The sequence below is a fragment of the Colossoma macropomum genome, unplaced genomic scaffold (genome assembly GCF_904425465.1).
Source record: "Colossoma macropomum unplaced genomic scaffold, Colossoma_macropomum, whole genome shotgun sequence".
Taxonomy (NCBI): Eukaryota; Metazoa; Chordata; class Actinopteri; order Characiformes; family Serrasalmidae; genus Colossoma; species Colossoma macropomum.
In genome coordinates this window covers 24,186,157-24,210,902 of record NW_023494795.1, presented here as the reverse complement: position 1 = coordinate 24,210,902, position 24,746 = coordinate 24,186,157, and the positions used below count along the sequence as shown (strand labels likewise).

At 38.6% G+C, this 24,746-nt stretch overlaps 2 protein-coding genes across 4 annotated transcripts in view; one reads left to right on the top strand and one right to left on the bottom strand.

Annotated features, from left to right (window-relative positions):
- The first annotated feature begins 3,415 nt into the window (after positions 1-3,415).
- On the top strand, positions 3,416-11,389 carry serpina10a (serpin peptidase inhibitor, clade A (alpha-1 antiproteinase, antitrypsin), member 10a). Of its 2 annotated transcripts, XM_036581955.1 has the most exons (6): positions 3,416-3,574; positions 5,285-5,441; positions 5,788-6,363; positions 7,703-7,976; positions 8,167-8,314; positions 10,588-11,389. In XM_036581955.1, exons 3-6 carry the CDS (start codon positions 5,793-5,795, stop codon positions 10,774-10,776), a joined length of 1,182 nt encoding a protein of 393 aa, XP_036437848.1. In that variant the 5' UTR covers positions 3,416-3,574; positions 5,285-5,441; positions 5,788-5,792; the 3' UTR covers positions 10,777-11,389. The 2 variants fall into 2 exon arrangements, with proteins under 2 accessions (XP_036437848.1, XP_036437847.1); XM_036581954.1 differs by lacking the exon at positions 5,285-5,441 and having other exon boundaries at positions 3,420-3,574.
- ppp4r4 (protein phosphatase 4, regulatory subunit 4) overlaps positions 11,142-24,746 on the bottom strand; it is a 27,449-nt gene continuing 13,844 nt past the window's right edge. The window contains exons 9-25 of one of the 2 annotated variants that reach the window (XM_036581951.1): positions 23,618-23,740; positions 22,548-22,711; positions 20,983-21,102; positions 20,413-20,490; positions 17,136-17,219; positions 16,642-16,824; positions 15,976-16,081; positions 15,610-15,757; positions 15,318-15,462; positions 15,186-15,224; positions 14,998-15,069; positions 14,406-14,469; positions 14,034-14,114; positions 13,850-13,940; positions 12,651-12,712; positions 12,216-12,381; positions 11,142-11,732 (exon numbers count right to left, since the gene is read on the bottom strand). In XM_036581951.1, the coding sequence (XP_036437844.1) occupies positions 11,687-11,732; positions 12,216-12,381; positions 12,651-12,712; positions 13,850-13,940; positions 14,034-14,114; positions 14,406-14,469; positions 14,998-15,069; positions 15,186-15,224; positions 15,318-15,462; positions 15,610-15,757; positions 15,976-16,081; positions 16,642-16,824; positions 17,136-17,219; positions 20,413-20,490; positions 20,983-21,102; positions 22,548-22,711; positions 23,618-23,740 (1,772 nt within the window). In that variant the 3' untranslated portion in view covers positions 11,142-11,686. The remainder of the gene's footprint in view (positions 11,733-12,215; positions 12,382-12,650; positions 12,713-13,849; positions 13,941-14,033; positions 14,115-14,405; positions 14,470-14,997; positions 15,070-15,185; positions 15,225-15,317; positions 15,463-15,609; positions 15,758-15,975; positions 16,082-16,641; positions 16,825-17,135; positions 17,220-20,412; positions 20,491-20,982; positions 21,103-22,547; positions 22,712-23,617; positions 23,741-24,746) is intronic. The other variant, XM_036581952.1, reaches the window with a different exon arrangement.

Sequence of the window (24,746 nt, the reverse complement as noted above, 5' to 3'; positions counted from 1 at the left end):
TAAAAATTGAATGATGTAAACAAAGAAACACACCATTCTAGAGAAACTTGGTGGTGATTAGAATCAGATGACTTGAGAGTTTAATGCATATAAAAGCTCCCTCACAGAAAGTTATTACATGACATCATTATGAATAGGAGGCCTGATGCATGAGACATTGTTTTCAGATGGTTTTCATGGTGGAGACGTACACGTAGGGTGTCGTGAGGTAAACAAGTGAGCAAAGAAAAACGGATTTTGCAGATTTATCACTGGTTTAGCATTACTAACACTACACAAAAACTCAGAAAACATATTTCGCTTTACTGGTCATCTTGAATAGTAAAGAAAATAGTTTTATGTGTATTAGACTTTGAGACCCCTGGTTCCTATCACCACCAGTGTGCAATGCACATTTTGCCGCAAACCACTCTGAATGACTTTGTTTACATCTAAATGCAGAAATGTAAAAAGTGATGTGATTCTTAGTTAAATTCTTAGATAGTGGAAGGGCCCATATATCAGAAGAAAAATGAATTTCCCTTAATTTTTCAAAAACAAGACTTAGTATGTAAACATTGTTAAAATTTCAAAATGTACCGTTCACTACCCAGCCCATACAGTCCACATATGGAAGCTGATTTTGAACTCACTGTCATGGAAAACAATTTACATACCCACCTATTCAGCCTGCAGCAGTTTAGCTTTACCCATTCATGCTGAAGTTATAAGGAGTGTTTCAGAACAGCACTCATTTACATATATCTGTCTTAAAGGTACAGTAACAAAAACAGCCTTTTTAAGAATCAATGAAAAACACCTCCTGGGATCCTTATCACACACATAAGGCAAGAAAAACACAAGAGAAAACACAAAATATGGTTTACACTCAAGTTTGAGCACTGCTGTGCTATGGCTTTGCTGTGTCTACATGTAAAGATGTTTTTTTAGAGGGGGGGGTGCTGACAATCAATAAATCAATCAATCAGTCAATCAACCAGTCAATTAATTAATCTGCTAATAAATCAACCAATCATTCAATTGGTTAATCAATAAATCAATCAATCAATCAATCATAACATGATTAGTAGCATGTTTGCCACTGAATTAGTCTTACTATTTTCTGTTGCTTGTGGTTGACTTTCAAGCGTGGGCCACAGAACTTAATCCTTGAAGTAAGGAGATTGCTCCTCATTTAGCCACATATCCGTCACACAGCAGGCATCCTATTATGAGCCTAGACTTCTTTTGGCTTGTATAGCGAGCAGTAGAAGGCCGGTGACCCTCAGTTAGGTCTAACCTGCATACATAAACAAAATCCTCTGCAGAAACAAGTCGTACAGCACAGACAGGCTAACATATTCCTGATACTGGCTAACAAGCGATGGCAGCAGCCTGAAAACAATACTGAATGTGCTCTCATATGGAAGAGTGGAGGTTCGAGAGGACCGTGCAGCACACAAAAAACCTGCTCTTAAACGATCAAGTAGGTAGGCTTAAGTTAAAGTTTGTTTCTAGGCATTTGGTTGCATATAGAAAATATGTCCAAAAGTTTGTAGACACCTGCTCATCCAACATTTCTTTTAAAATCAAGGGTATTAACAGGGAGTTTGTACCCATCTGCTAACAGCCTCTGGGAAGGCTATTAGAGTAACAGTGAACTATTGCCATTTTGTGGTGGTGCTACAATTCTCCACCTTACGCCCTATGGACTATACTTATTAACAACACATTTCAATTATTTATTTATTTACTTATTTATTTATTTTTGATATTAGTAAGTCTAACCTGTTTAAACTCGTAGGGGACATTGGGGAGTTTTTTTCTTACCTTTATGGATCTAAGTGGTCCTATTTTGCAATATACCTTACCTTTCTAGCTAACACGCTTTGGCTTGAACCCTCATTTAGTATTTGCTGGTTGCTAGGAGACGACGTGCCATGTTGTGGGCGGTCCACGCCGAGTGGCCACGTGTTCAGGACACCTGTCACTCCAAATCAGCTGACCAATAGAGAGTGCAGGAAAACGCCCTCTTCCACGACACGCCCCCTGTTAAAAAGTGCCAAAAATCAGAAGCAAAAGAAACATAAAGAGCGATTCAAGAAGCAAACAATATAGCAGCAAATCGGCAAAAAGTAAAAAGTGGCAAAATGAGTAACACATTAATATCAGAATGAGAGAAAATGAGTAATAATCTTTTTGAAAAATTAAGTTTGATTTAACTCTCATTATTTGTATTTGCCAAATATTTTGATACTTAATATTTTGCTTGTGGATTTTATTATTTTATTTGAAACTTTTGGCACAAAATTAACTCCATAGTTAGGTCTTGGAATTAAGTGTCTTTAATAATCGAACGAGACCAAACTGGATGCTCCCTCATATTGTGTTAAACAGGGGGGCACTATTTAGTGGGGGACCTGTTTAGAATACATAGATCAATCGATGAATTCACACACTTTTCAACTATCCGCCTGTGTCCGTACTCACAAGTCGCATAAACAAACCAACGTATGAACGAGGCTCTAGATGGCTTCTTATTTATAGGCATAGACATTGTCTCTTGCAGTAACTGAAACAGCTACTATTTATTTGTTTTGCTACATTATGGCATAAACGTGTTATTTATTTTGTGAGGCCGTTTTTTTACCGTGTTTTGCCAGACAGTCGAGAATCTGGTGAAGTTTCGTTTACATTAAATCATTAGCCAGTATTATAAACTGTCAGTCTATGACCCCGATGCGAAAAGAAAATGTGGGCGACGTACGTAATAGTAATAGTACCCTAAAACTCAAATAGCGATCCATAGTCACAGCCATCGTTTTTATGCTGCATTTGATTGAAGCTTATAACCTTTCCCCACCTCCACACACCGGCGTTCCGGCCCCAGGCGGGTCGCTACAATCTCACTCTAATGAAAATTCAAAAGTAGGCAGCCCTGTAGTCAACAGAGGCCAAGCGTAGTCGGTTGACCACAAAGTTTGCTGTTTTGATAAGGTAATTAAATCATGAACGTTAAAGTTATCACTCACATTACTAATGTTAATCTGGCTAGCGCGTTGCTAACTAATCGCTTATCCATATTCTTCTCACTTATGTAGCTTGAGCAAGTGGACGTCAAAAACGACGCCGCTCCAACCTCCAACTTTCCACTTCTGAGCCAAGCTGAAGGCAGCATTATATCACTGAACGATTTCCTACATAGTGACCTGCACAGACTTTACTGGATAGGGCGTAGGGAGAGAGGAGTAAAGCATTTAGAACACAGCGCTGGTCTGGTACCGACGTGAAACGTCACAGTGTTTTTCTTATTACCATAAGGAACATGATTGGCTAGTTGTAGTATGTCCTGCGCTAGAATTGGGTAGTAGTTGTACAAGCCCCACCTCCTGCGCTACAATTGGCTAGAATTAGACTAACGGAGCCAATCGAGCCATTCGTAGCTGCGAAGGCGGAGCTAGTCGGAAAACAGTGGGGTAAAACACATAACGCTCATTGAAGTCGTCTTCTTTTTCGACCTCTAGACGTCATTGTTTACTGATACACTTAAAATTATCTTAACCGGAATCAGGTGTTCCTGCCGCATCGATAAACCGTGAGTAGAACATGACGTGTGACTTGTTTTCTTATTATGTAACGTAATGGTCATTCAGATGACGGATGACGCTGATGGCTGTTAGCTTACATGTAGACTGACATTAGAGGCCTTTCGAGATGCCACCACTGTTTATGAACCATGTAATCGTGTGATTCTTTTCACATTAAAGGCTTGATATAGACTCTATCATACGCAGTGAAGCATAACAGATCACGTCCAGGCTTATAATAATAACGGTGTATGTGGCAGACCTCATTGATGCTGTAATCGTAAGAAGACACCAGACATGCTTTTCGACAAGAATTTACAAATGTGAAAATCTGCAACGATTTACGTGAGACATGCGTTTCTCAAACGCTATAATAATCATAATCATAATCTTAATAATAATAATAATACACTTAGTTTATTACAAAGTATTATTATTATTATTATTATTATTATTATTACAGCAGTTGTCACTGTTGATGTTGTTTGTCAGTGTTTTGGAGAACAACTCTTATTAAAAGTGTTCAGCTAACGGTCCCTTTGTTTATCTACATTCTGCACTTTGGTTTTGTAAACAGTGAGATGGATCTCATATTATCTGACGTCTTGTGTGCAACTATATTATGATCAGCATTTAGCTTGGTGTTCTAGTGTGTTTTAGAGTGTTTGAAGAAATTGTTCACCTGGGTTAAACAAAGATAAGCCACACTGTGCTTGATAATTCCAGTACAGCCATTCCCTGGAATGCAGTTTACCCATGATGTTACAGGCCTTAATCTGAAGTTTCTCCAACTAGGGTAACATGTAATGTGAGCAGTCATGCTCCATGAATAAATAAGTTCTGCTCCAGTGTTCAGAGTATGTGGCAGTTTAATTGGAACAGGACACTATTTCCTTTGTTTCCTTTGTAAAGCGATATTTACACCATGAGAATAGGAAAAAAGCTGCATTCAGCCTTTATTGCGTATATCGCGTACGGTGGGGTTCAAAACTGTTTGGAGTGTGGCATCTTATTGTTATGACTCCATCATTTTAGATTTAAGTGACTATACCTATATGAGTTATACACTCACCACCCACTTTACAAGAAACACCTACCTTGTAGGAGTGTAATAATGACAATGATAACAGTGATAACAATAATAACAATGTAATATAATGAAATATAATAAAAATATGTAAGCAAGGCCACAATGAGAGTAGACTCGCTTTCCTCTTCAAATATTGCTTTGTCTTTACCACACAATCAAAGAGGGAGCATATTAAGTCCTGACTTGGGCATTATTACAATATATTGTACTTTTATAATCTAGAATCCTCAAACAAACTGAAAATGGAAACGTTAGCATATTAACAAAAGGGACATTTTCAGACACTCTTTATTTTTGCGGTTTAAAAAAAATGATCTGATTATTTTTAGCATTGAATTGTGAATTTTGTGAATTGTTACAACACTGCTACCTTGTACTTCTACTCAGTGGTCACTTTATGAAGTCCGCATTCATTAAAAGTGCACTATATACACTCACTGAGCACTTTATTAAGTATAGCTCCTTGTATCTACTCTCACTGTCCACTGGAACTGCTGGGGTTTTTTAAACACTGTGCCCACTCAGTGTCCACTCTATCAGACACACCTACCTTGTTGGTCCACCTTGTAGATGTGTCAGAAACAGTTGCTCATCTCTTGCTGCACAGTTTGTGTTTGTCATCCTGCAGTGCTGAGAATGATCCACCACCCAAATAATACCTGCTCTGTGGTGGTCCTATGGGGGTCTTGATCACTGATGAATGCGGTAAAGGTGGGATAACACATTATGCAGAAAAAACAGATGGACTACATTCTGATTGTAGAACTACAAAGTGTACCTATATGGTAAGTCTGACCACAGGACTACTGTTGACTAGATACTATTTGAGTGTGGGTGGTGCTGGTATGGGTGCATCAGGAACAGCAGTGTTTCTGGGTTTGTACCTAGGTTCAGAGTGGTCCACCACTCAGCCATGAGCACTATGGATGGGCTACAATATCTAACTGTACTTGATCAGGGTGAAGTTAGGGGTTTCTAACAAAATGGCTAGTGAGTGTGGACGAATGTTCTCTGCTTTCTTTCAAACATATTTTATGAATAATGTAGTTGAACCATTTGCAAAATTGTAGCACTCCAAACTTGCTCTATGTTGACATCAGCGTCCTTCGTTTTTGCAACTTTTGTTAACAGGAGCCATGGAGATGGGCATCTTCTCCGTCTTCATCAAAATACTGCTCCTTGTTGCCAGTGTCCATGGCCAGACAGCAAACACCGACATCCAGGAACTGGCAGGCCGGAGCGCAGAATTCGGCACAGCATTGTACCGCAAAATTGCCAGCAGCAGCGATGACAATGTTGTCATCTCACCCCTAGCAGCCACTCTGGGTCTGGTGTCCTTGGCTGCTGGGGCTGGGGGGGATACACGCACTGAGCTGCTGCAACGCCTAGGCCTGGCCCCTATGGAGAAAGATGGAGAGCCAGACAGAATCCCATTGCTGCTCCAGCAGCTCAGAGAAACGGTATCCCAGACTGTGGCTACAGGCCTCTTCACCAGCCAGCAGGTCCAGACTGAGTCCAGCTTCAGCAGTCAGGTCAAGAAGTTCTATGGCACTGACGTCCAAAATGTGGACTTTGCTAATGCTCAGGCTGCCAAAGCGAACATCAACAACTTTGTTACGAGTGCAACAGCGAACAAGGTCAGGGAGGTGGTTGACACTGTGGATCCTCAAAGCCAACTGATGCTGATCAGTGCTGCATACTTTACAGGTAAGAACTCCCTCAAATAGTTGGCCTCCTAAAGTGCAGATAGACATCAAGGACCTGTGGAATGCACTGTTAGACTAACGGAATCTTTCAACATAAATCGCTATTTGCATCTGCAGCGTATGATTTTTTTTACCAGGCACAACAATTTTGATGTGTTTCCCTCTGCTTAAAAAAACTGAATTCTAGTTGAACCAAAACCAGACATAAGACATTAGGCAGTTGCTAAATTCAGTCAGTAAACATTTAAAAGACAATTTGTTTTTTTAGAATATTTTTTTTATTCAGGTAAAATATAAAGATGAAATGAATGATGTTGCTCTGATGATGTCCAGGTGTCGTTTTGGTTGGTTGAAAAGGCCATTCATAACCAGTTCTTATTTTTCTAAGATTATTTAAAGATTATTATTTAAAGATAATTATTTTCTAAGATTATCTATTTTTCTCAGAAAACAAAAAAGACAGAAAATTAAACAGAAGCCTCAACAACTAAATATAATATCATTTTTTTTTACTGTTTAGTGTGTTCACACATTGCCTGTATTACTGCTACCATTCTTTTCAGGAGACTTGCTTATAGTTTTTCAAAGAAATCTGCAGGGATATTTTCTCACACCTCCAAAGTTCAGTCATAGAAATTGGTTGCAGTTTCTGCTTTCCACAATCTAAATAATCCCAAACGCCTTCACTGATGTTAAGGTCTGGATTCTGGGCTGGAGAGTCTGTTCTTCTGAGAACATCAGCAGCTTCTATGTTTGATTTACATATTTTCTTCTTTTTTGTCTATTTGCTTTTCTCATTTGGAGCTTCTTGACAGCTACACATCCGTTTAAATCCATAGTGCTGAGTTGTCTTCTCACAGTGGAAGGAGGGAGGAACACTTGAGGATTTTGTAAAAGTTCATCTCAAAGATGAAAGCTTTAAGTGCTGTTTATCAGATGATGACAGTTTTGGTGGTGTATTAGGTTTTACACGGTTGTTAGGAGTCCCATTTTGTCTGTTTTTTTTTATATCTGTATTGTTAGAGTGTAAAAGGTGATAGTTTTTGCTTTGTATAGTCATATTTCACACATTTATTCAATTCAACAACTGCTTATTGGCCTCCATTATAAGTGAGTTTCAAGTCAACTGGATTTCAGTTCTTTTCTAATAACAGGCAGACACATAGAACACATCGTCTCTGGTAATAAACGGCATGATTCAGGTGTGGCAGATAGAGATTAAGTTGAGAAATGCTGGAGTATTCCTTTAAGTACAAAGCTCACAAAACTTCTTGTCTGCTGCCATTGCACAAAGCCTATCAAACACAATCTGTAACGCTTTCTCTGCTTTACTTTACCAGGAAAATGGCAGCTCCTCTTCAATGCCAGCTTCACCCAGGAAGAGCGTTTCTATGTTAATAAGTACCACATTGTCCAGGTGCCCATGATGTTCCGCTCAGATAAATACTACCTGGCCTACGATCCGTCACTAAAGGTGGGCATTCTGAAGCTGCCATGCATGGATGGCACTGCCATGCTTGTCCTTCTGCCAGATGAAGATGTGGATTACACCTTCATTGATGAAGCCATGACCAATGAAGTATTCTTCAGATGGGTCTTAAAGCTAAAGAAGACGTAAGTCAGTGACTATTTAGATATGATCAGTTTTTCACATTGCTTGTTAATTAAACAGAACTGCTTTTACTTACTTTATCCTTTTATTAAAGTAATACTTTTATCTAGTATTAGACAGTACTAGAAAACAAGATGTTCTTGTGTCCATGACTGCCACAAGATAATGTCTTTTGAAATAAACTCTCAACAGGAAGTTAGAGGTCCAGTTGCCCAAGTTTTCCCTAGAGCAGACCTTTTCACTGAAGCAAAGCCTTCCCAGTCTGGGCATTACCAAAATCTTTGAGAGCGGCGCAGACCTGTCTGGCATCAGCAGCTCCCCAGGCCTGAAGCTCTCTGAGGTAGGATATGTTCATTTTTGATCATTACCATAGGTGGGGTGAGGAGGTGGGGCACCGAGAATCTGGAGCACAAGAAAACAATGCTCGGCAGTGCTGTAGTATTGAGTGGATCTGTTGTTTAAAAAGTCGCCTCTCTTCAGTGTGTGCAGTGCTCTCTTGTTGTATTTTTATAAGAAATATTGAACCAACGTGGTGACCTACATAAGGTCTGAGCATAATCATAACATTGGCCCAATGTTGTCCAACAAACGCCAACAAACTCAAACATTTGGTTGGTGTGCCCTACCTGTGTCTGACTGCTGGGAGTGTTTAGAATGGATGTGTTCAAATCTAGACCTTGAATCCAATATGACACTAGATGGCTTTAAGATTTAAGGCCTGGAATTGAAGACCTCTGCAATGTTCACTGACATTTAAAAAAACATCCACACTGTTCTAGAATGATGTGCCTATTCACACTGTTTTAGAATGTTGTCCACCATCCACACTGTTCTAGAACCATGTGCCTATTCACACAGTTTTAGAACGTTGTTCGCCATCCACACTGTTCTAGAACCATGTGCCTATTCACACAGTTTTAGAACGTTGGTCGCCATCCACACTGTTCTAGAACCATGTGCCTATTCACACTGTTTTAGAACGTTGTCCGCCATCCACACTGTTCTAGAATGATGCCTATTGTGCCTATTCACACTGTTTTGGAATGTTTTCATCATTTACTGACAAGCCAAACAAACCATTTACACTGTTCTAGAACATTTGCTAGAACAGCTATCTACAATATTCCAGAACACTAGCCTCCAATGCCTTCACGGTCAAGCCAAACAAACCATTCCCACTGTTCTAGAATGTTGACCCCCATTCACACACTGTTCTAGAACGTTTTTCTTAAGGTTGTCACAATTATTACCTAATCGGCTAATCGCAATTGAGATGGTCAGTTAACTGAGATGATGCAAGCTGTCATTTTCCACAGTCATTAGATTTCACAGCCATATAACTAGCCTAACATATAATTAGCCTAAGTAGCTAATTTTTAGCATGTATACTAGCTCATGAAGAACACGTAGCCTTGCTTAACTCTGCACATAATTGGTTGTGACTGTAGACATTTGTGTTAACGTGCGTGCAGCATTGATTCAATGGTACAACCAACGTTAACTACCAAGTAAATATAGCTAACAAGTAAGGTGGCTAATCAGCCAATTTGGCCACTTTTAGCTTGTTTTTTAATAGCTTCAATGAACGAGACTGAATAGTTACAATGAACAAAAAGACAATTAAACCTTTAATCGCAATTATTTATATGACAATTAACATTAGCTAAAATTTCACATTCGTGACAGTCTTAGCTGTCCCCTATTCACAGCGTTCTTTAATGTTCACACTGTTATAGAATGTTTTCTCCCTTCACTGTCAAGCCAAATGAACTATTCACATTGGTCTAGAATGTTCTCCCCCATTCACACTGTTGTAGAGTACAGTCCTCGATTCACAGTGTTCTAGAATATTGTCTTTTGGGCTGTGTATTGGCAAGAATGTGGCAAGACAATACGTATCATGATACAGGGGTGACAATACGTATCATGATACAGGGGTTACAATTCAGTATACTGCAGTATACTGCAATACTGTAAGCGAGACAATATATTGCTTTTTTTAATATACATTTAGGAAAACTGTTATATTATAAAAACACCACAATATGCATAAAATCAGATTAAAATAATTAGTTTTAACACACACAAAATAAATCACTGTCTGCTACAAATCTTTGAATGCAAATTATGTTAATTAAAAATTGATAGTGTTTTTGAGAAATAATACAGTATCACAAAATATAATATTGTGATACTCAAGTGTAGCAACATTTTCATACACCCTTAATTGTCTTTCTTTCACACTGTTTTAAAATGTCCTCTCAAAGGTTCTAGAATGTTCTTTGGCCTGCCAGTACATATTCTGGACCCGTAAGAGCCAACTGCCAATATCAGAATATTGGTGATTGTTGGGTAATGTTGAGTTGGTGTGCTACAGCCTTTAAGGACATATTATGGCATATTATGTACACAAAGCTAAAACATCACAATACTATTTTGTTTATAATAACAAATAACCTAAATTTATGTGGTTAAATGTGTATACACAAATGTAAACATACAATATGTTTACAGAAAACTTTACAGAAAAAAAAATAGCTAACTGTGTGACATGTTGAAGGTGGTGGTTATCATAGCATCAGTATGTATTTACGGATGCCCTTCTTCTTCCAGGTGGTCCATAAGGTCTCAGTGGAAATAGATGAAAAAGGGGGCTCAGCTGCCCCAGTTTCAGACAGCCCTTTCATGGACAGTCTTCCTCCGAGGCTCACCATCAACAGGCCCTTCCTCTTCCTCATCTACCATGAAGCCACCAAAACCCTGCTACACATGGGCCGTGTGGTTGACCCCACTAAGAATTAGTCACGTGTGAGAAACTACTAACCACAAGTGTTTATGTCCTAATGTTCATCAAAGACACATCTTGAGTTTTCACAGTCTAAGACCCTTACCATTGCCTGTACTTAACTTGATATATACTATACAAAAGCCTAGGTCTGTATGTTCTACTTTTAACTGTAATATCATTACTATAGTGTTTTAATATTGTACGCAGTTAACTGCACATGTTGATAAATGGCAAGGGTTTGCTTTATGTCTCTGTTTACTCAGCCAGCCTACCTTTACACATAACCGTCTAGTTTGCTTGTATTTATGCTCAGCTTAACCTTGTACTATGTACAGGCATTTCAACATTCTACACTTGTACAGACAGTCCTCAAAAAATGTTATGTTCAACATGGGCTTTATTGATTAGGTTCTGAAGGATTGGCGTGAATCACTCAGGTGCTGTGATGCACCAGGCACAATGTCACTGGATGGAGAGTCCCAGAACTCTTAAAGGTGGCGCTCAGTCATAAAAATACATACTGCGTCTTTTTTCATAACCATTTGGAAAATATAAAACAAAGAGATTTTGCAAAGCATGCTATAATACAAGAAACAAAAAATGAACCAATAAATTAAATACATCATATTACTCCTCCACTCTTGTTTTGATAAATGGTGCAAATTTTAGTGTGGAATAAGGCAGAGATGGATCAATGTTTACTTTCATTGACGTGAGAAAAATCCTGGGGCCCCTTTCCTCCTCCACAGCCTGAGCAAGGAAGTTCAGCTGGTTCTGCTACAGAGGAGGAACGGGCTATGGGCAGATGACATATCTCCAGGATGGACAAAGAGAGCCATCCTGACCTTCCTCAAGCTCCATGGCAGGGGACGGGGGTCACTTCACAACAGCCAGTATGCCTAAGTCCTCTCAGTTGAGTGTTTGTCACTCCCTCCCAGACTGCATGCCAAAAGAATTAGACTTCCTTTGTCTAAGGGACAAAAAAAAGCTTTTCAGACAGTCGATTCACTCTACACTAGTGCACAGTCCAAAGATCATAATCAACATACAATACAGGTCAGAGGTTTAGACCCATCTACTCATAGAATGTTTTTCCTTATTTGTAGCCTATGATTTTACTCATTTTAGAATAACACTGAAGACATCAAACTGTGCACAGATCATTAAAATCAGTCTTATATTTTAGATTTATCAGTATTTGCATCCGTCAGTAGCCTGTTTTTGTTCTTTTCATTCAAGTGGCTTCATGAGAAGCCACCTGGAATGCTTTTCCAAAAGTTTTAAACAAGTTTGCCCAAATGCATTCTGAACAAGCCCAGACCACTGATGACACATGAACCAGCTGAGATTTAAATCTGAAACACCAAACGTACTTTATCACTTTCACCAATTAGACTGATCTCAGAATGTACAACTCTACTTCTGAAAATCTGAAAACAACAGTCACACCTACATGGTAAGTTTTCTGGACTGTGTGTCTTTGCTGCCGTTGCTCCGATGATCTACAGAGCTGCTTGTGTTGCTGCGGATCAAGACGGGCATGGAGGAGGTAGAGGGAGTTGGAGACAAGGAAGAGGATGAGGAGGCCACGTTGAAATGATGGGATCGTAGGGCATCATCTAGGAAACAGTTTTGAAATATTGAAAGACCAGTATAATGTAAGAACTGCTTTTAGAGAGACAGTCCGAATAAGAGTGTTTTCTGAGAAATTCTGATGCTACTGTCGTCTAATTCATAAACAGTTTTCAAACCTTAATGGATTTCAGATAAAGCAATTGTGTTTTTGTCTGTTCCACAGTAATCAAATTCATCGCTCAGTCACTAGAATGCTAATATACTCGTGTGATAATATAAGTATATGACTATGAATGAAAAAAATGTTATTTACCATTCATTGGTATTATGGAGCTCTTCCCTGATCCAGGACAACTTCCTGATTCCTTCACTTTTCTAAAGAAAAAAACAAATCGTGTTAGATAGGACTATAAAATACAAGCCTGCATTAGTCTTGTAATATGATTTTAATCCAGTCTTACATTGTTTCATCGTTTCATTAGTCATACTCTAGTAGTTCAGTAGGGTTAACCCTGAAGAATTTAATATGGTTAATATTTAGAGTAGGGGTGCACAACTCCATTCCTGGAGGGCCGGTGTCCAGCACAGTTTGGAGGTTTCCCTGCTCAAACACACCCACTTAACCTGGCAATTATCAGGTAAGTGTGATCAGGTGTGTTGGAGCAGGTAAATCACCAAACTGTGCTGGACACAGGCCCTCCAGGACCAGAGTTGTGCACCCCTGATTTAGAGGTTCCATGGTTAAATATTTTGAGTGCTCCGCATGCAAACTGAACGCTGTATACAAACTACTGATTTAATAATTTAAAGGGGAAGCCACTACCACTTTTTTATTTTTGCCTAACTCGATCATCAAGATGTAAACAAAGCAATTCAGAGCATTTTGATGTGAAACAGTGCACTGCAGAGTAACTTACTGACTCTGATTTCTTTGTAATGGTGGTGATATAGCCATTATATTTACTATCCAAAGCAATTATTGAACCTACACGTGCCTTAAGAGTTTTTATATGTTATGATGATGATGGTAAAATAGTGGCAAATCTGAAAAAATAAGTTTTCTTTTGAGATTGCTTTGCTTCACAACACCCTGCATGTACCTCTCCACCGTAAATGGATTTACAAAAATATATTTTCTCAAGCCTATCATAAAACAGTGTCTCAGACATCAGGCAGCACTATCATAAACATTACATGTAATAACTGTCTGTGAGGCACTTTACAGAGACCGTACACTTCAAACATCTGATTACCATCACCACCAATTGAACAATTCTGACTCTCTATAATGAATTTCACTATAATAGAGCATTTCACAACAAACCCATCTGAATGACTTCATTAACATCTTAACCATTTAATTATGCAGGAATTTAGCAAAATCAGTAGGATTCCTATTTAAACTCAGATGCAGCTGCATGCAGCTGTCATGGACCAGAGCCAAACTTTACTGGTTTAATGTTTTTTTTTTCTTCAGAGCCACACTATTTGTGAAAATAGTTTGATACTCACAGTGTTTTGTCAGAGTTTGCCAATTTAGGAGTGCTGGGATGGCTACTGAGGGAACGACTGCGAGCCAGTTTGGCTCTCCGCATTTCCTTACCTAAAAACATAATTATCAAGACAACATCAAAACTGTCCAACATTAAAAATGCCAAATCTGTTTCCATGCACTTCTGCCAGATTCCACACTAACCAGCAGATGTGGACAGGGTGGCTCCAGATGTAGACCCTGACATGCCTTTGCTACCAGAAAGTCCCGCTTTGCTGTCTCTTCCTGCAAAAAACATCAAGGAGGCATTACCATTAAACGAAAGTACATATAACTGATTAGTTGAATATAGATTACTGAAAGAAACTGTACAGCAGATTTACTCACAGCTATGCACAGCTTTGTATTTCTCTGCTTTATCACTAAGAACGCAACTCATTAGCAAATTATCAAGCTCCTTATGAGCTGACTGATGTGTAAGAGCATGGAACGCATGGATTCGCAGCGCTGTGGTTTGGATCAGAGAGAGAGCGCTGTATAGGAAGTGATTATTATATAAATATGTCAGTGACTTACGCTTCTTTTCAGTGTGCTTTTCTCCAACCAATTTGGCTTCGCTCTGCTGCCGTTCTAGCAGTTCCTGTGTGGTAAAAAAAAAATCTGACTCTTACACCTGACATTTGAAAATGCTGATTATAAAGGTCAAGTGATTACTTCAAAAAGAAGGTGAGCTTTCTTTGGAAACACTTTCAGCCCATTTTTCGAACATCACACACATTATTAATATTTATTGAAATAAAAATAGGCATGCACAATGGCATCAGACAGACATTTAGATTTGACATATTGTGAACCAATATTTGATGACGTATTGGTGGTACTCCAGAAGAGCAGAATGTTTAGGAGACGCTGGGATACTGTACTAAAATATCTGCATTTTATTCATTTTCCTGTATTTGCAACCTTGGCATGGCCGGATAAAGACATCCGTCTACAATTCCCATATTGGTGCACTCCTTATATAAAAAAGAAACAATGCAACTGCAATTTAAATATAAAAAATCATTAAAAAAACTATTTCTTTTCCTCCAGTGCTTTAACATGCTTGACACTTCAGGATTTCATGCACCCAGCTATTCTACATTGTTCTACAAGGTTGATCTCTCACCATTTCAAGTAGTAAAGTTTCCTCCTTCTCCTTCTTTTGGTCTAGCAAGTCTCTTTCATGCCTTTTATGATACTGCAGGAGTGAAAAGTGCTCTGAGATCTCAAAACCAACCATACAGTCAAAATACATTCACTTAAAACTAGCCACAAACAGCATGGACAAGTGTAAAGGTAAGATTAAATTAATACCGGTTCTGTGATATCCATTTTGTCCAGCTCCAAGACTGTCTGAGGAAAGAAAAATTCATTTTTAATTTTTTTTTAAATTATTATTGTTTCTATTTTTCATCCAAGAGAGCATTAACTGACACTACCCCTCACCTTGCGCACTGTGGCCACTACATCTTTGTCTTTTTCACGGCAGAGCAGTTTCCTGACACAGAACTCCAGCTGCTGAAGCAGGTGTTTGTCCGCAGGCAACCTGATGGTGGACCTTAGCCTGGGCAGCATGTGGCACAGCTTATACCTGCCAGAGTCACAGGATAGGTCTTCAGTGAACCTCTGCTTTGCTAAACAAGTATAGAATTCTAGAATACACAATCCACTCTGCAAGTAGAGAAAGTAGTGGCTACATGATAGGAGCACTGTACATGAATGGGGGTGCGGCTATCACCTGACATTGGCCACAGGGTCATTGACGAGCTCAAGCGCCTGAATAAGAAAGTGTTTGCAGAAGTAGGATTTGGAGAAGAGATCTATGGCAATCTCACACAGGTCCAGAAACCGCAACCTGTTCCAGTAGCTTCTACCTTGAGCTAGTTCTTAGAGAATGCAAGAAAAAGCAAGTAGATAGGATGAAATAATTGTATATAAGAAATCAGCCATTAAATTATACAAGAAAAATACAAAGTAAAAGCAAAAGTAATTTCAGAGATGAAAGAACAAATTACATGTTTATAAATATTAATCAATAAATTTTACAGTACAATACATTTTCACAGTATTTCTATATAAAAAACAAATTTTTGTGCTCCATTACCCTGCATTATTTTGCTAATGATCTCTTGCCGTTGCTCCTGCTTGCGATTGTAGCGCAAAAACACACACAACGTCCGAGCAGCTTCTCTTTGGACTGGCAGAACATTCTAGAAAGTTGAGAAGAAAATGAAGATGAAAATATCTTCTTTCTGCAGGCCCTCTAGTGGAAATCAACATGTATATTTTGAATGATTACAATCAAATAAAATATTTTCCCTCTAACTCTTTTATCACATTAATTAGAACACTGGTGGCTTTCTGTATGTGAAAAGTTGTGTCTCTGTATTGAACTGCTAGTGAGCAGAAGGGGTGAAAGGGGAGGGGTGAGAACTGCTGTGAAAACAATCAACACCTCTCCACAAAGACAGCCCTGACAAGATAAAACGGACAGCACAACTGCAGGTTTCTTGATAGAAAAAAATCATGCACAATGAAAACATTTCTATAAATGTTTTATCTGCTTGCTTACCTACAAAGATGAAAATCCAGTTCATTTCCATCATTTAAATATATGTAATCAATTGTATTGAAGAGAAAATGCCTAGTTCAACTGAGAGATTCCCAAAACAGATGGGAATTGCATGTTATAGCTACTGTGAAAAGGGGATGGGGTCAAGACTAATATGAATATGCGTGCAGTGTGTGTAAACGTATAAGTGCATCTCACATTTGTTGTGATGATGCTAAACATTCTCTGCAGGAAACGGAAGTAGATCTGGTCTCCAGAGATGACCCGGGGCAGGCAGGAATAGCGCTGCAGAAGTTTCTCATGGACCCTCCAGCGTAGTGAGGATGCAGCCTTCTGCTCGGCTGCCACCAGGGCAGGAACCAGATCAGGCACATTCACCTGCTGAGAGAGGAAGTCAACATAAAAGTGTTGGTCAAAAAAGGGTCATTTTAAATCACAGTTTTTTAAAAACATATATAGAAAATAGCCAATGAACTTGACAATTAAGAAAAATTGTTGGTGATTTTGAGTTGTAAAATAAAATATGAATGGCTCAAGACGGGTAAAACAACAACTTTAGATTTAAATAATGTTAAACCTAATTGTGGCTCTTCTAACATGCTTGAGGAAGAACACAGAAATCTCTGCATAGCCAGCAGAGGGAGCTACTGCTTCTACCAATTCTTCTTACCCTAACACATTCATTCATGTACCTTACTCTCAGGCCCTGCACCTTCCCCCCTGGAAGTTGCCAGCTCCAAAGTTTCCTGAACGTGATTGAGCAGGGCATCCAGTACCTGCCAAAAAGCAGTGACAGAAGCTCAAACAGCAACATCTTCACAAATATTGCACAAATACAGCTTAAGATATTTTAACCACTCTAAGTAATTAAGATGAGGTTTATTAAGAACGACAACTATTTGTAATGCCCTGTTGTTTAATATGTTGTGTTTGCATTAACACTTTACACATTGAAAGTGCTTGAAGGGAATCTTTTGTGGGAATTATTGTAGTAAAAATGAATTATCAGTGCATTTCACAAAATGCACATTAACATTCAAGTATTTTTACATACTTCTGTTTTTCAAGTTTTTCAATTTATTGGAATTAATACTTTAAAAACTATGATTAAAGATGTTTTATTTTAATGGTGCAATATGTTAATTGGTGCATTATGTTAATACCTCTGGCAGCAGTGCTACCAGCTGAAAAGGTTTTCAAACAGCCCTGATTTTGTATGATAAAACCATTATTCCTTATTCATTCATGTTGTGAAGCACTAAATTTGGTGAAGTTCATTACAGACTGTATTACTTTGATCTCAGACTTTGATCTTTGAATTGGATTTTAGCTGTCAACTGGATAATAACTCCATAGTTATGAACAGTGTGAACAAAATCTATTAATACAATCTGTTGTAAAATCTCAATACAGTATTCTTTCACTTTATATCAAAAAAGATTATAGATGCCTACTCATCCATCATTTCTTCTGAATTCATGGCTATTAATACGGGAGTTTGCCCTTCCTTTGCTGCAGTAACACATACAGCATATCAAGTTAAGGCTTAATTCAGAATAGTTTTACAGTATATAATTATCATTACATACATTAAATCATAAACTTGAGCACATCTTCCTTAACTTTATTATAGAATGCACTATGCAGCAAATAGTGCATGTCATCAGTTGCATATGAAATCATATTTTTAATTGAAAATTACATTTTGGTTGGATAATTGAAAAGGTAGCAATTTTTATACCACTTAGGCGTATGCCTGTTGCACCACAATGAAGAATTCTCAATTATTTCCAGCACAGCATTCAAACAAATCACATTTTTGTTTTGGGTGCATTGACCATTTGCAAAGGATCCTGTTGAGTGATCGTTGAGAACCATAATTGTCACACAGCCTGAAAAATAGGTCTCTCTTCAACGTGTGCTACGACTATATAAACTGAACTAATGGAAATCAGTGTTTACTCTAATCAATCATCTCAATAGCAATGCTGCTGTAAATCAGTCTTAATTATGAACAGTGCAGTACTCTTATTGGTTCTCAGATTTAGCAATGGCATTGTTTCATCAATTCACTTTAGTAATTGACTTGTCAATTGTCTTTAGCAATGTTAGTGCTCATTGAATTGTGTTTACTGTTGTGCTTTTTAAGAACAATCAGCATGGCAAATGTTGCACTTCCTTGACTTTGTAAGAATAGAATTATTAAGTGACAAATATCTTGGAATATAACAAAAATCTTTCTATTATATGGACACCAATAATTTATTAATGAATACAATGCAATTCCTGTATTAATTCTCCTGCAATACAGTCAAATTTCCTTTCAAGAACAATAAAGTGTTTGGAGGCAGGCTGTTCCTCTAACCATGTATTTAAGGTGACAGTAAGTTATATATGCAAATAAATTATTTCTTTAAAGAAAAAACAAACCCACCTACCTACCACTGTTATAAATACACATCCCACAAACCCACCCACCAGCCACTGTTTTTTTCTATTTTCCATATAGAGCTATAGGATCAGTAAAAGAAGGCTAAAAAGAAGGTTTTCATTTTCATAGCATCTATAACAATAATCAATAGCTCACCTCAGTAATAACTAGTGTCAGTAAGCCTTGGGCTGCTGGTCTGTATGCTTAGCACAGCACTGAATGCTAATATTTTGTGTGACTAACATCTCTCAAGGGATCGGTATAGAACAAACAATAGCAAGCTCCTAACGTCAGCTACAGAGAAGTAGTGCATTCACTCATCCCACACAAAACACAGTGGCCTGGAACCTCCACAAACAGATTTCACATATACCAACACACATACATTAGGACATTCAGATGTTCAGTTTCAAGCAGCTATACTGCATATCCTCCTGGCATAGGTCAATGCTGGAATATTCACATGGTTAACTGTAGTGGTTAAAAGTAGCTACCTAGCTAGCTTTAGTTAGCTAATACAAATCAGCAACAAAGCTAGATGTCCGGATTTGTTGAGTATGATAGGGATTTCAATAGGAAAAGATCACCCCCATTCCATTCAAAAAGCAGGTTACCAATAAATTTGAAGTGATGCACATTATACTACATCGCATGCTGTGTCATTACCATATTGAGTTATATTTGACAGTATGTTCAAAATTATTAATCCACGGCAAAAGACAGAAATAATGTTTTCCAAAACAGACTACAAAATCTGTCACACAGATGATGTCCCTACCACACATTCCGCAGAGAAGCCCCAGTTATAGCAGCAAATTGTTTTGCTATTATGTTGGCTTCTGTGCTTTACAAAATTCACAACAGTGAAGGCAAAATGAATGGCAATTCAGAACAACCACATCCAGCAGATGGCATAGGTATGCACTTTTCCCTTTTCCTCTCAATGATTTTATTTGTGTAGTGCATGCTGGGTATTGTAGTGAGCAAACGCTGATAGAAAAAAAAGTCAACTATACATAACCATGAATTCTGCCAAAATTATTAGGTTGAGACATACAATGCTACACTATAGAATGCTACATAACATGACAAATAATATAATATATGTAAGTATCATGCTGGAATGCAACTTTAAGCAAGGAATGGCCTGGCAAGATAATTCATACACAAATGCACACAAAGAAGGAAAAAAATGAATCCACACCCTAAACACAGGGGCCTATGTCAGCAAAGACAAGCTGAGTCTTAAAGGACAGAGTCTGGCCAGAAAGGGCTCGACGTCCCAGAGAAGAGTCAGATGTCTGACACACTGCAAGTAGAAATCATCATAGAACAGAGTAGTGTTCTCAGTGGACGGAGCGTCACCAAATGATACATAAACCCTGTGTGCCAAGTGAATAACAGCAACGAAGCACACATCACAGCTGTAGACTCTCTATCAGACACACAGCCACCCACCTATATATATTTGAAACACAAATGTGCGTCCTCTCAGACAGAAATGCACACACACACACACACACACACACAGGTCCCACCTCTAATGAATCATCCTGCAGCAAGGTGATCAGCTCTTTGTGTACATAGTGCACATTTGGACCCAGCAGTTTAACCACCTGAAACAGAGAGCATAAAGGGGGTGTAGTGTGCAATTTCAACCTCAGGACAGAGTTACCTTAAACCCAGGGTTACAAATAACCAGTGTCTACATCAGGTAATAACAGGTGTAAGGCAAAAAGGTTGGGTAATAAGCCCTTAGGCTCTGGTAATAAGGAACTTGCTCTGTCTGCAAGGACATCTTGAACATTAGGTCAGTGTAGCCCAATTCACACCTCTTTCCTTATCCCCCAGCTGACTTCTCATACTCACCCAGTCTCTTCAAACTGTATTATACTACACATACAGATTGTGCAATCTACGAAACGGAAAGACCTAATATGATAAGGGTGAGTGAGTGGAGTCTCTATTTCCTCAGTGTAACTATAAAACACTGGCTTCTGTACTTATGTAAGAAATAAACCACATACATGAGCACATATATATGTTATGCATTCTATACAGTAGACTTCCTATATGGTAAATGCACAGAAGAGAGCTACAGCTAGTACCTCATGAAACCCCTCAGCAGCCGTCCGCCTGACTGATATTTCAGGGTCGTGACAAAGACTCGAGAAGGTCCGGTACAACTCGGACAGGAAGTGGTTTGGGTCAGCAAATAACACCATGGCCTGTAGGAAGAGTTAAGAATGTTGGCAAAAACAGGAACTGAGCTGCTTAGGTACTTTTGACTGACATTAAAAAGCATTTTAAAGTACAACTTATAGGGTTTGTCTATAGAAGACATGTGTAGAATATATCATGAAAGTGATTTCACTAGGCATCATACAGTATGGATGTTTGTTAAGTCACCTATGAAAAATTCAAAATTGCCAGTGCACCACTTTAGTCATATAGATGGAGAGTTTGTTTTAAAACTGTTATACACACTTAAGCTTCTGTTATAAGTGTGTCAGCAGGTTTTCTGTTCTTTCTATTTCTAAAGGTAAATATCAAAATTATTGTCTAGGTAAGCAGCTGTATGCTATAGATATGGCAGACAGAGATTAGATCGGAATTATTTCCTTACAGAACCATCAGTTGAAACTTTCATTGTGGAACCCCAGGGAATCACTTCAAAAACATTACAGTACCTTTACTTTTTTACGAGTGTACATTCATACTAATCCATAGTTTTGCACAGCAATACAACATTTTTTATCATTACCATGATAAATTACATCACAGTGCCCTTTTCTGAGCACATCATGGATGTTGTCAGTACTTTTAGAACACAGATCAACTGCAAGAGAGCATAAGTGGTCTTGTTTAACAAGAATCAGTTCAGTGCAGCATGTGAAATGTTAAACAAAAATCATTTTCATAGTTTATGATAGTATTTTTAAATGTGGCACTGTTCTTTTTTGTCTGTTCCAACTTACTAGATGGCAGAAAAAATGGTGAAAATTTCTTGAAGTACTGTGGTATTACATTTTTGCTGTATCACCTACCCTTAATATATAGTGTGACAAAGACATGAACACTTAATAACTTTTACATGTACTTAAATCATAAATGATATTTTAAGGTCTTATAATCACCAGTTACAGAATCGCCTGAACCTACTTTAACATTACAGACAGTAATCATTGTGCAAAACTTTCAGCTGCTTTCTACTCAAAACGCTCCCAGAAAGCACAAACATATGCAGAGTAGCCGTCTCTATTTATAACCAGCACTGAAAGCACAGAGCCGCTTCAGCAGAGACAGATGGAGCAGTTACAGGTTTAATTTTCTCAAACGAGCCTCCAGTTCAAAGAGCCCTGTCACAGGAGATGTCTGTGCTCCCTCACAAGATTTTCATAATTCAGTAAATAATTCAGATTCTGAGTGTACAAGAAAATATTCTTTGGGTCAGATCTAAGCAGACCTGAAGTTCTGAGCTAGAAAGACTCTAAAAAATGAGCATGGGCTATGGGGCTATTCAGTTTCTCATCTTGTCATACCTGTCTTGGTTTGTTCTTACACATGCAAATATGACTGTAACCTGATTCAATGATGTCAAGACATCTAAACGTGTAAGAGGTCACCAACTACTGTTTGTAGAAGACTGATACAGTGGTGCTCTGTCACTCACAGGGAAGTTGTAGGCGCAATTCCTGCGCACCAGGGCATACTTGTTCTCCAGCTCCAGGGGGTAGGGCTGGCTCTCGCAGTGGCCGTTCTCATGCTGCAGCCCCAGGCAGCACAGCTTCTTATAGAACTCAAGAAACCAGAGATGCTGCTCATCTGTGAAAGATGCTGTTTGGAAGCAAGAAGCAGGGGTCAATGTCATGATGAGCATGGACCTGGATGAAGTATTTGGGGGCCTGAACATTTCATCTCATATGCAATCAAAGACAGAAGGGGCATTTGAGAAAAGCTCAAAAGAGGTCCACTGGCGTCTGAGCACACAACGGCTGGCTTTCGACAGAGAGGCCAGTGCATGCCAAGGCAAGTCAGTGCTCAGATGGTGCATTTAGCATTGCGCCTGAAGCAGTGAAAGCAAGCAGAAATCCAAACTGTGACTCATCAACAATTAGCTATTAAATTATAGCTTCATTAAGATACATCATCAGTCACATCATTCCTTCATCCACAGATCAATATGTTGCTTAGTTGCCATAATATGCGCATATAACAATGTACACTATGGAATGAAAGTTCCAAGTAATTAACTGTCTACAGACCATTCATCTGGCAGAATGAACATTATGACTTGCAAAGAGGCCATAAGCCTGAGGATTCTGCATAGAAAAAGCTTGATATAAGCCTTGCCAGAGCATGAGAACTGCTGTGGAACACTAATTGCCATTGGCATACGCTGCTTAAGCCCAACTGTGGAACAGGCGGTTTTAAATTAAATCGTATTCTCAGCAGTTCACCACTTCATAGCAAGCTAAGAACACATTGCTAGCTAAAAATACAATCATCATCATGGTTAATTCTGATTAAATGGTTGACAATATAAAATGTTTTAAATTACCAAGATATTCTCCATTAAAATCAATGAAGATCTGCCATTTGTGGGCACTGATTGTCTGAGTTACTGAGCAACTGTAACCATGGAGGGCAGGATTTGAGAAACCATGAATTCTAGTGCTTCAGCATCCTCCTACTTGCCAACCTTTACAGTAGCTCAGGTGTGAGTACGATTCAGACACCCACCCGAGAGGCCGTGACACAGCTTGCCATACTGGAAGGACAGGGAGGCCAGCACTGCCTCATCAGCTTTAAAGCACTTCTCACAGAATGTCTTCACCAGGGGAAATATAACACGTGTCCTGTCATCTGTGGAGAAAGGGTGAGAGGAAATCAGAGAGACTGTGTGAGACTGATGTCCAGACTCATCTCTAGTCAGCATAGCAACCATCACTGCTTGTCTATTTCTGTATATGATGTCCCAGTGTGCCTCATATACAACTTCAGATGTCAAAAAGAGGACATTTTGCACAGCAATGTGTCAGTGACAGGTGGTAGCTTGGCAAGAACAAGGAATGTGCATGTACACATCAAAAGAACTTTCCTAAAAGAGTCCTCTTAAAAGAGTCCTCTAAAACTCTTTAGGGAGGACAACAGTCTCTGAATGCAAATGACTATGAAAACACATACAAGTGAACATGACCAAGTGTTGTTATACAAAATGTAGCTGGACCACCATGTTTTAATGTGATAAGAGGATTTGAAGATTGTTTAACTCCAGGAGGAAAGCTTCTCTTACTTAAGCCGCCTACAATTGTTGCAGTATCTGTCTAACAAAAGAAGTTATACTAAGTACAAATCCTCTCTCATTCCCCAAAAAAGGAAGAAAAAGAAGAAGCATTTTCTGTAAGACTGCACTTGTTTATGAACAGAATTAAATATTTCTACAGAAACAAAACACAGTAGCAGAATTCAGGCCTGTCTACTGAGCTCCAGCAAGACATGAGCTAGCTACAGCAAGCACAGCAGGGTTAATGAGATTAGACATGTTATTGATACATGATGTCCGCACACAAAGCATGTGCCTGGAGTTGTCATACCTATGCTTTACAGTACATTAGCTTATTATTGTCTATATTATTGTCTATATTGCCAAGTTATAGTTCTCATCTAGTAATTTTATTTACCCTTTCTACTTGTTCATCATGTCAGTGGTGTTAAAGTAGTTGTACTGATATTTTATTAATATGAACTACATGCTCTTCTTTTAGACATGGTTTCAGTGCTAAAACTGAAAAGTAAATAGGTCAGGTCTTCAATGCTAGAAGTGTACACTAGAAGAGGAGAGTTTGATAATAGGTAGTTTTAACTTGTA

What these genes read in the sequence shown, in the direction of transcription:
- serpina10a (XM_036581955.1), top strand. Translation starts at nt 5,793, where the DNA reads ATGGAGATGGGCATCTTCTCCGTCTTCATCAAAATACTGCTCCTTGTT. An exon ending in CAGTGCTGCATACTTTACAG is followed by an intron (nt 6,364 to 7,702) that starts GTAAGAACTCCC and finishes TTACTTTACCAG; the next exon opens with GAAAATGGCAGCTCCTCTTC. An exon ending in GTCTTAAAGCTAAAGAAGAC is followed by an intron (nt 7,977 to 8,166) that starts GTAAGTCAGTGA and finishes AACTCTCAACAG; the next exon opens with GAAGTTAGAGGTCCAGTTGC.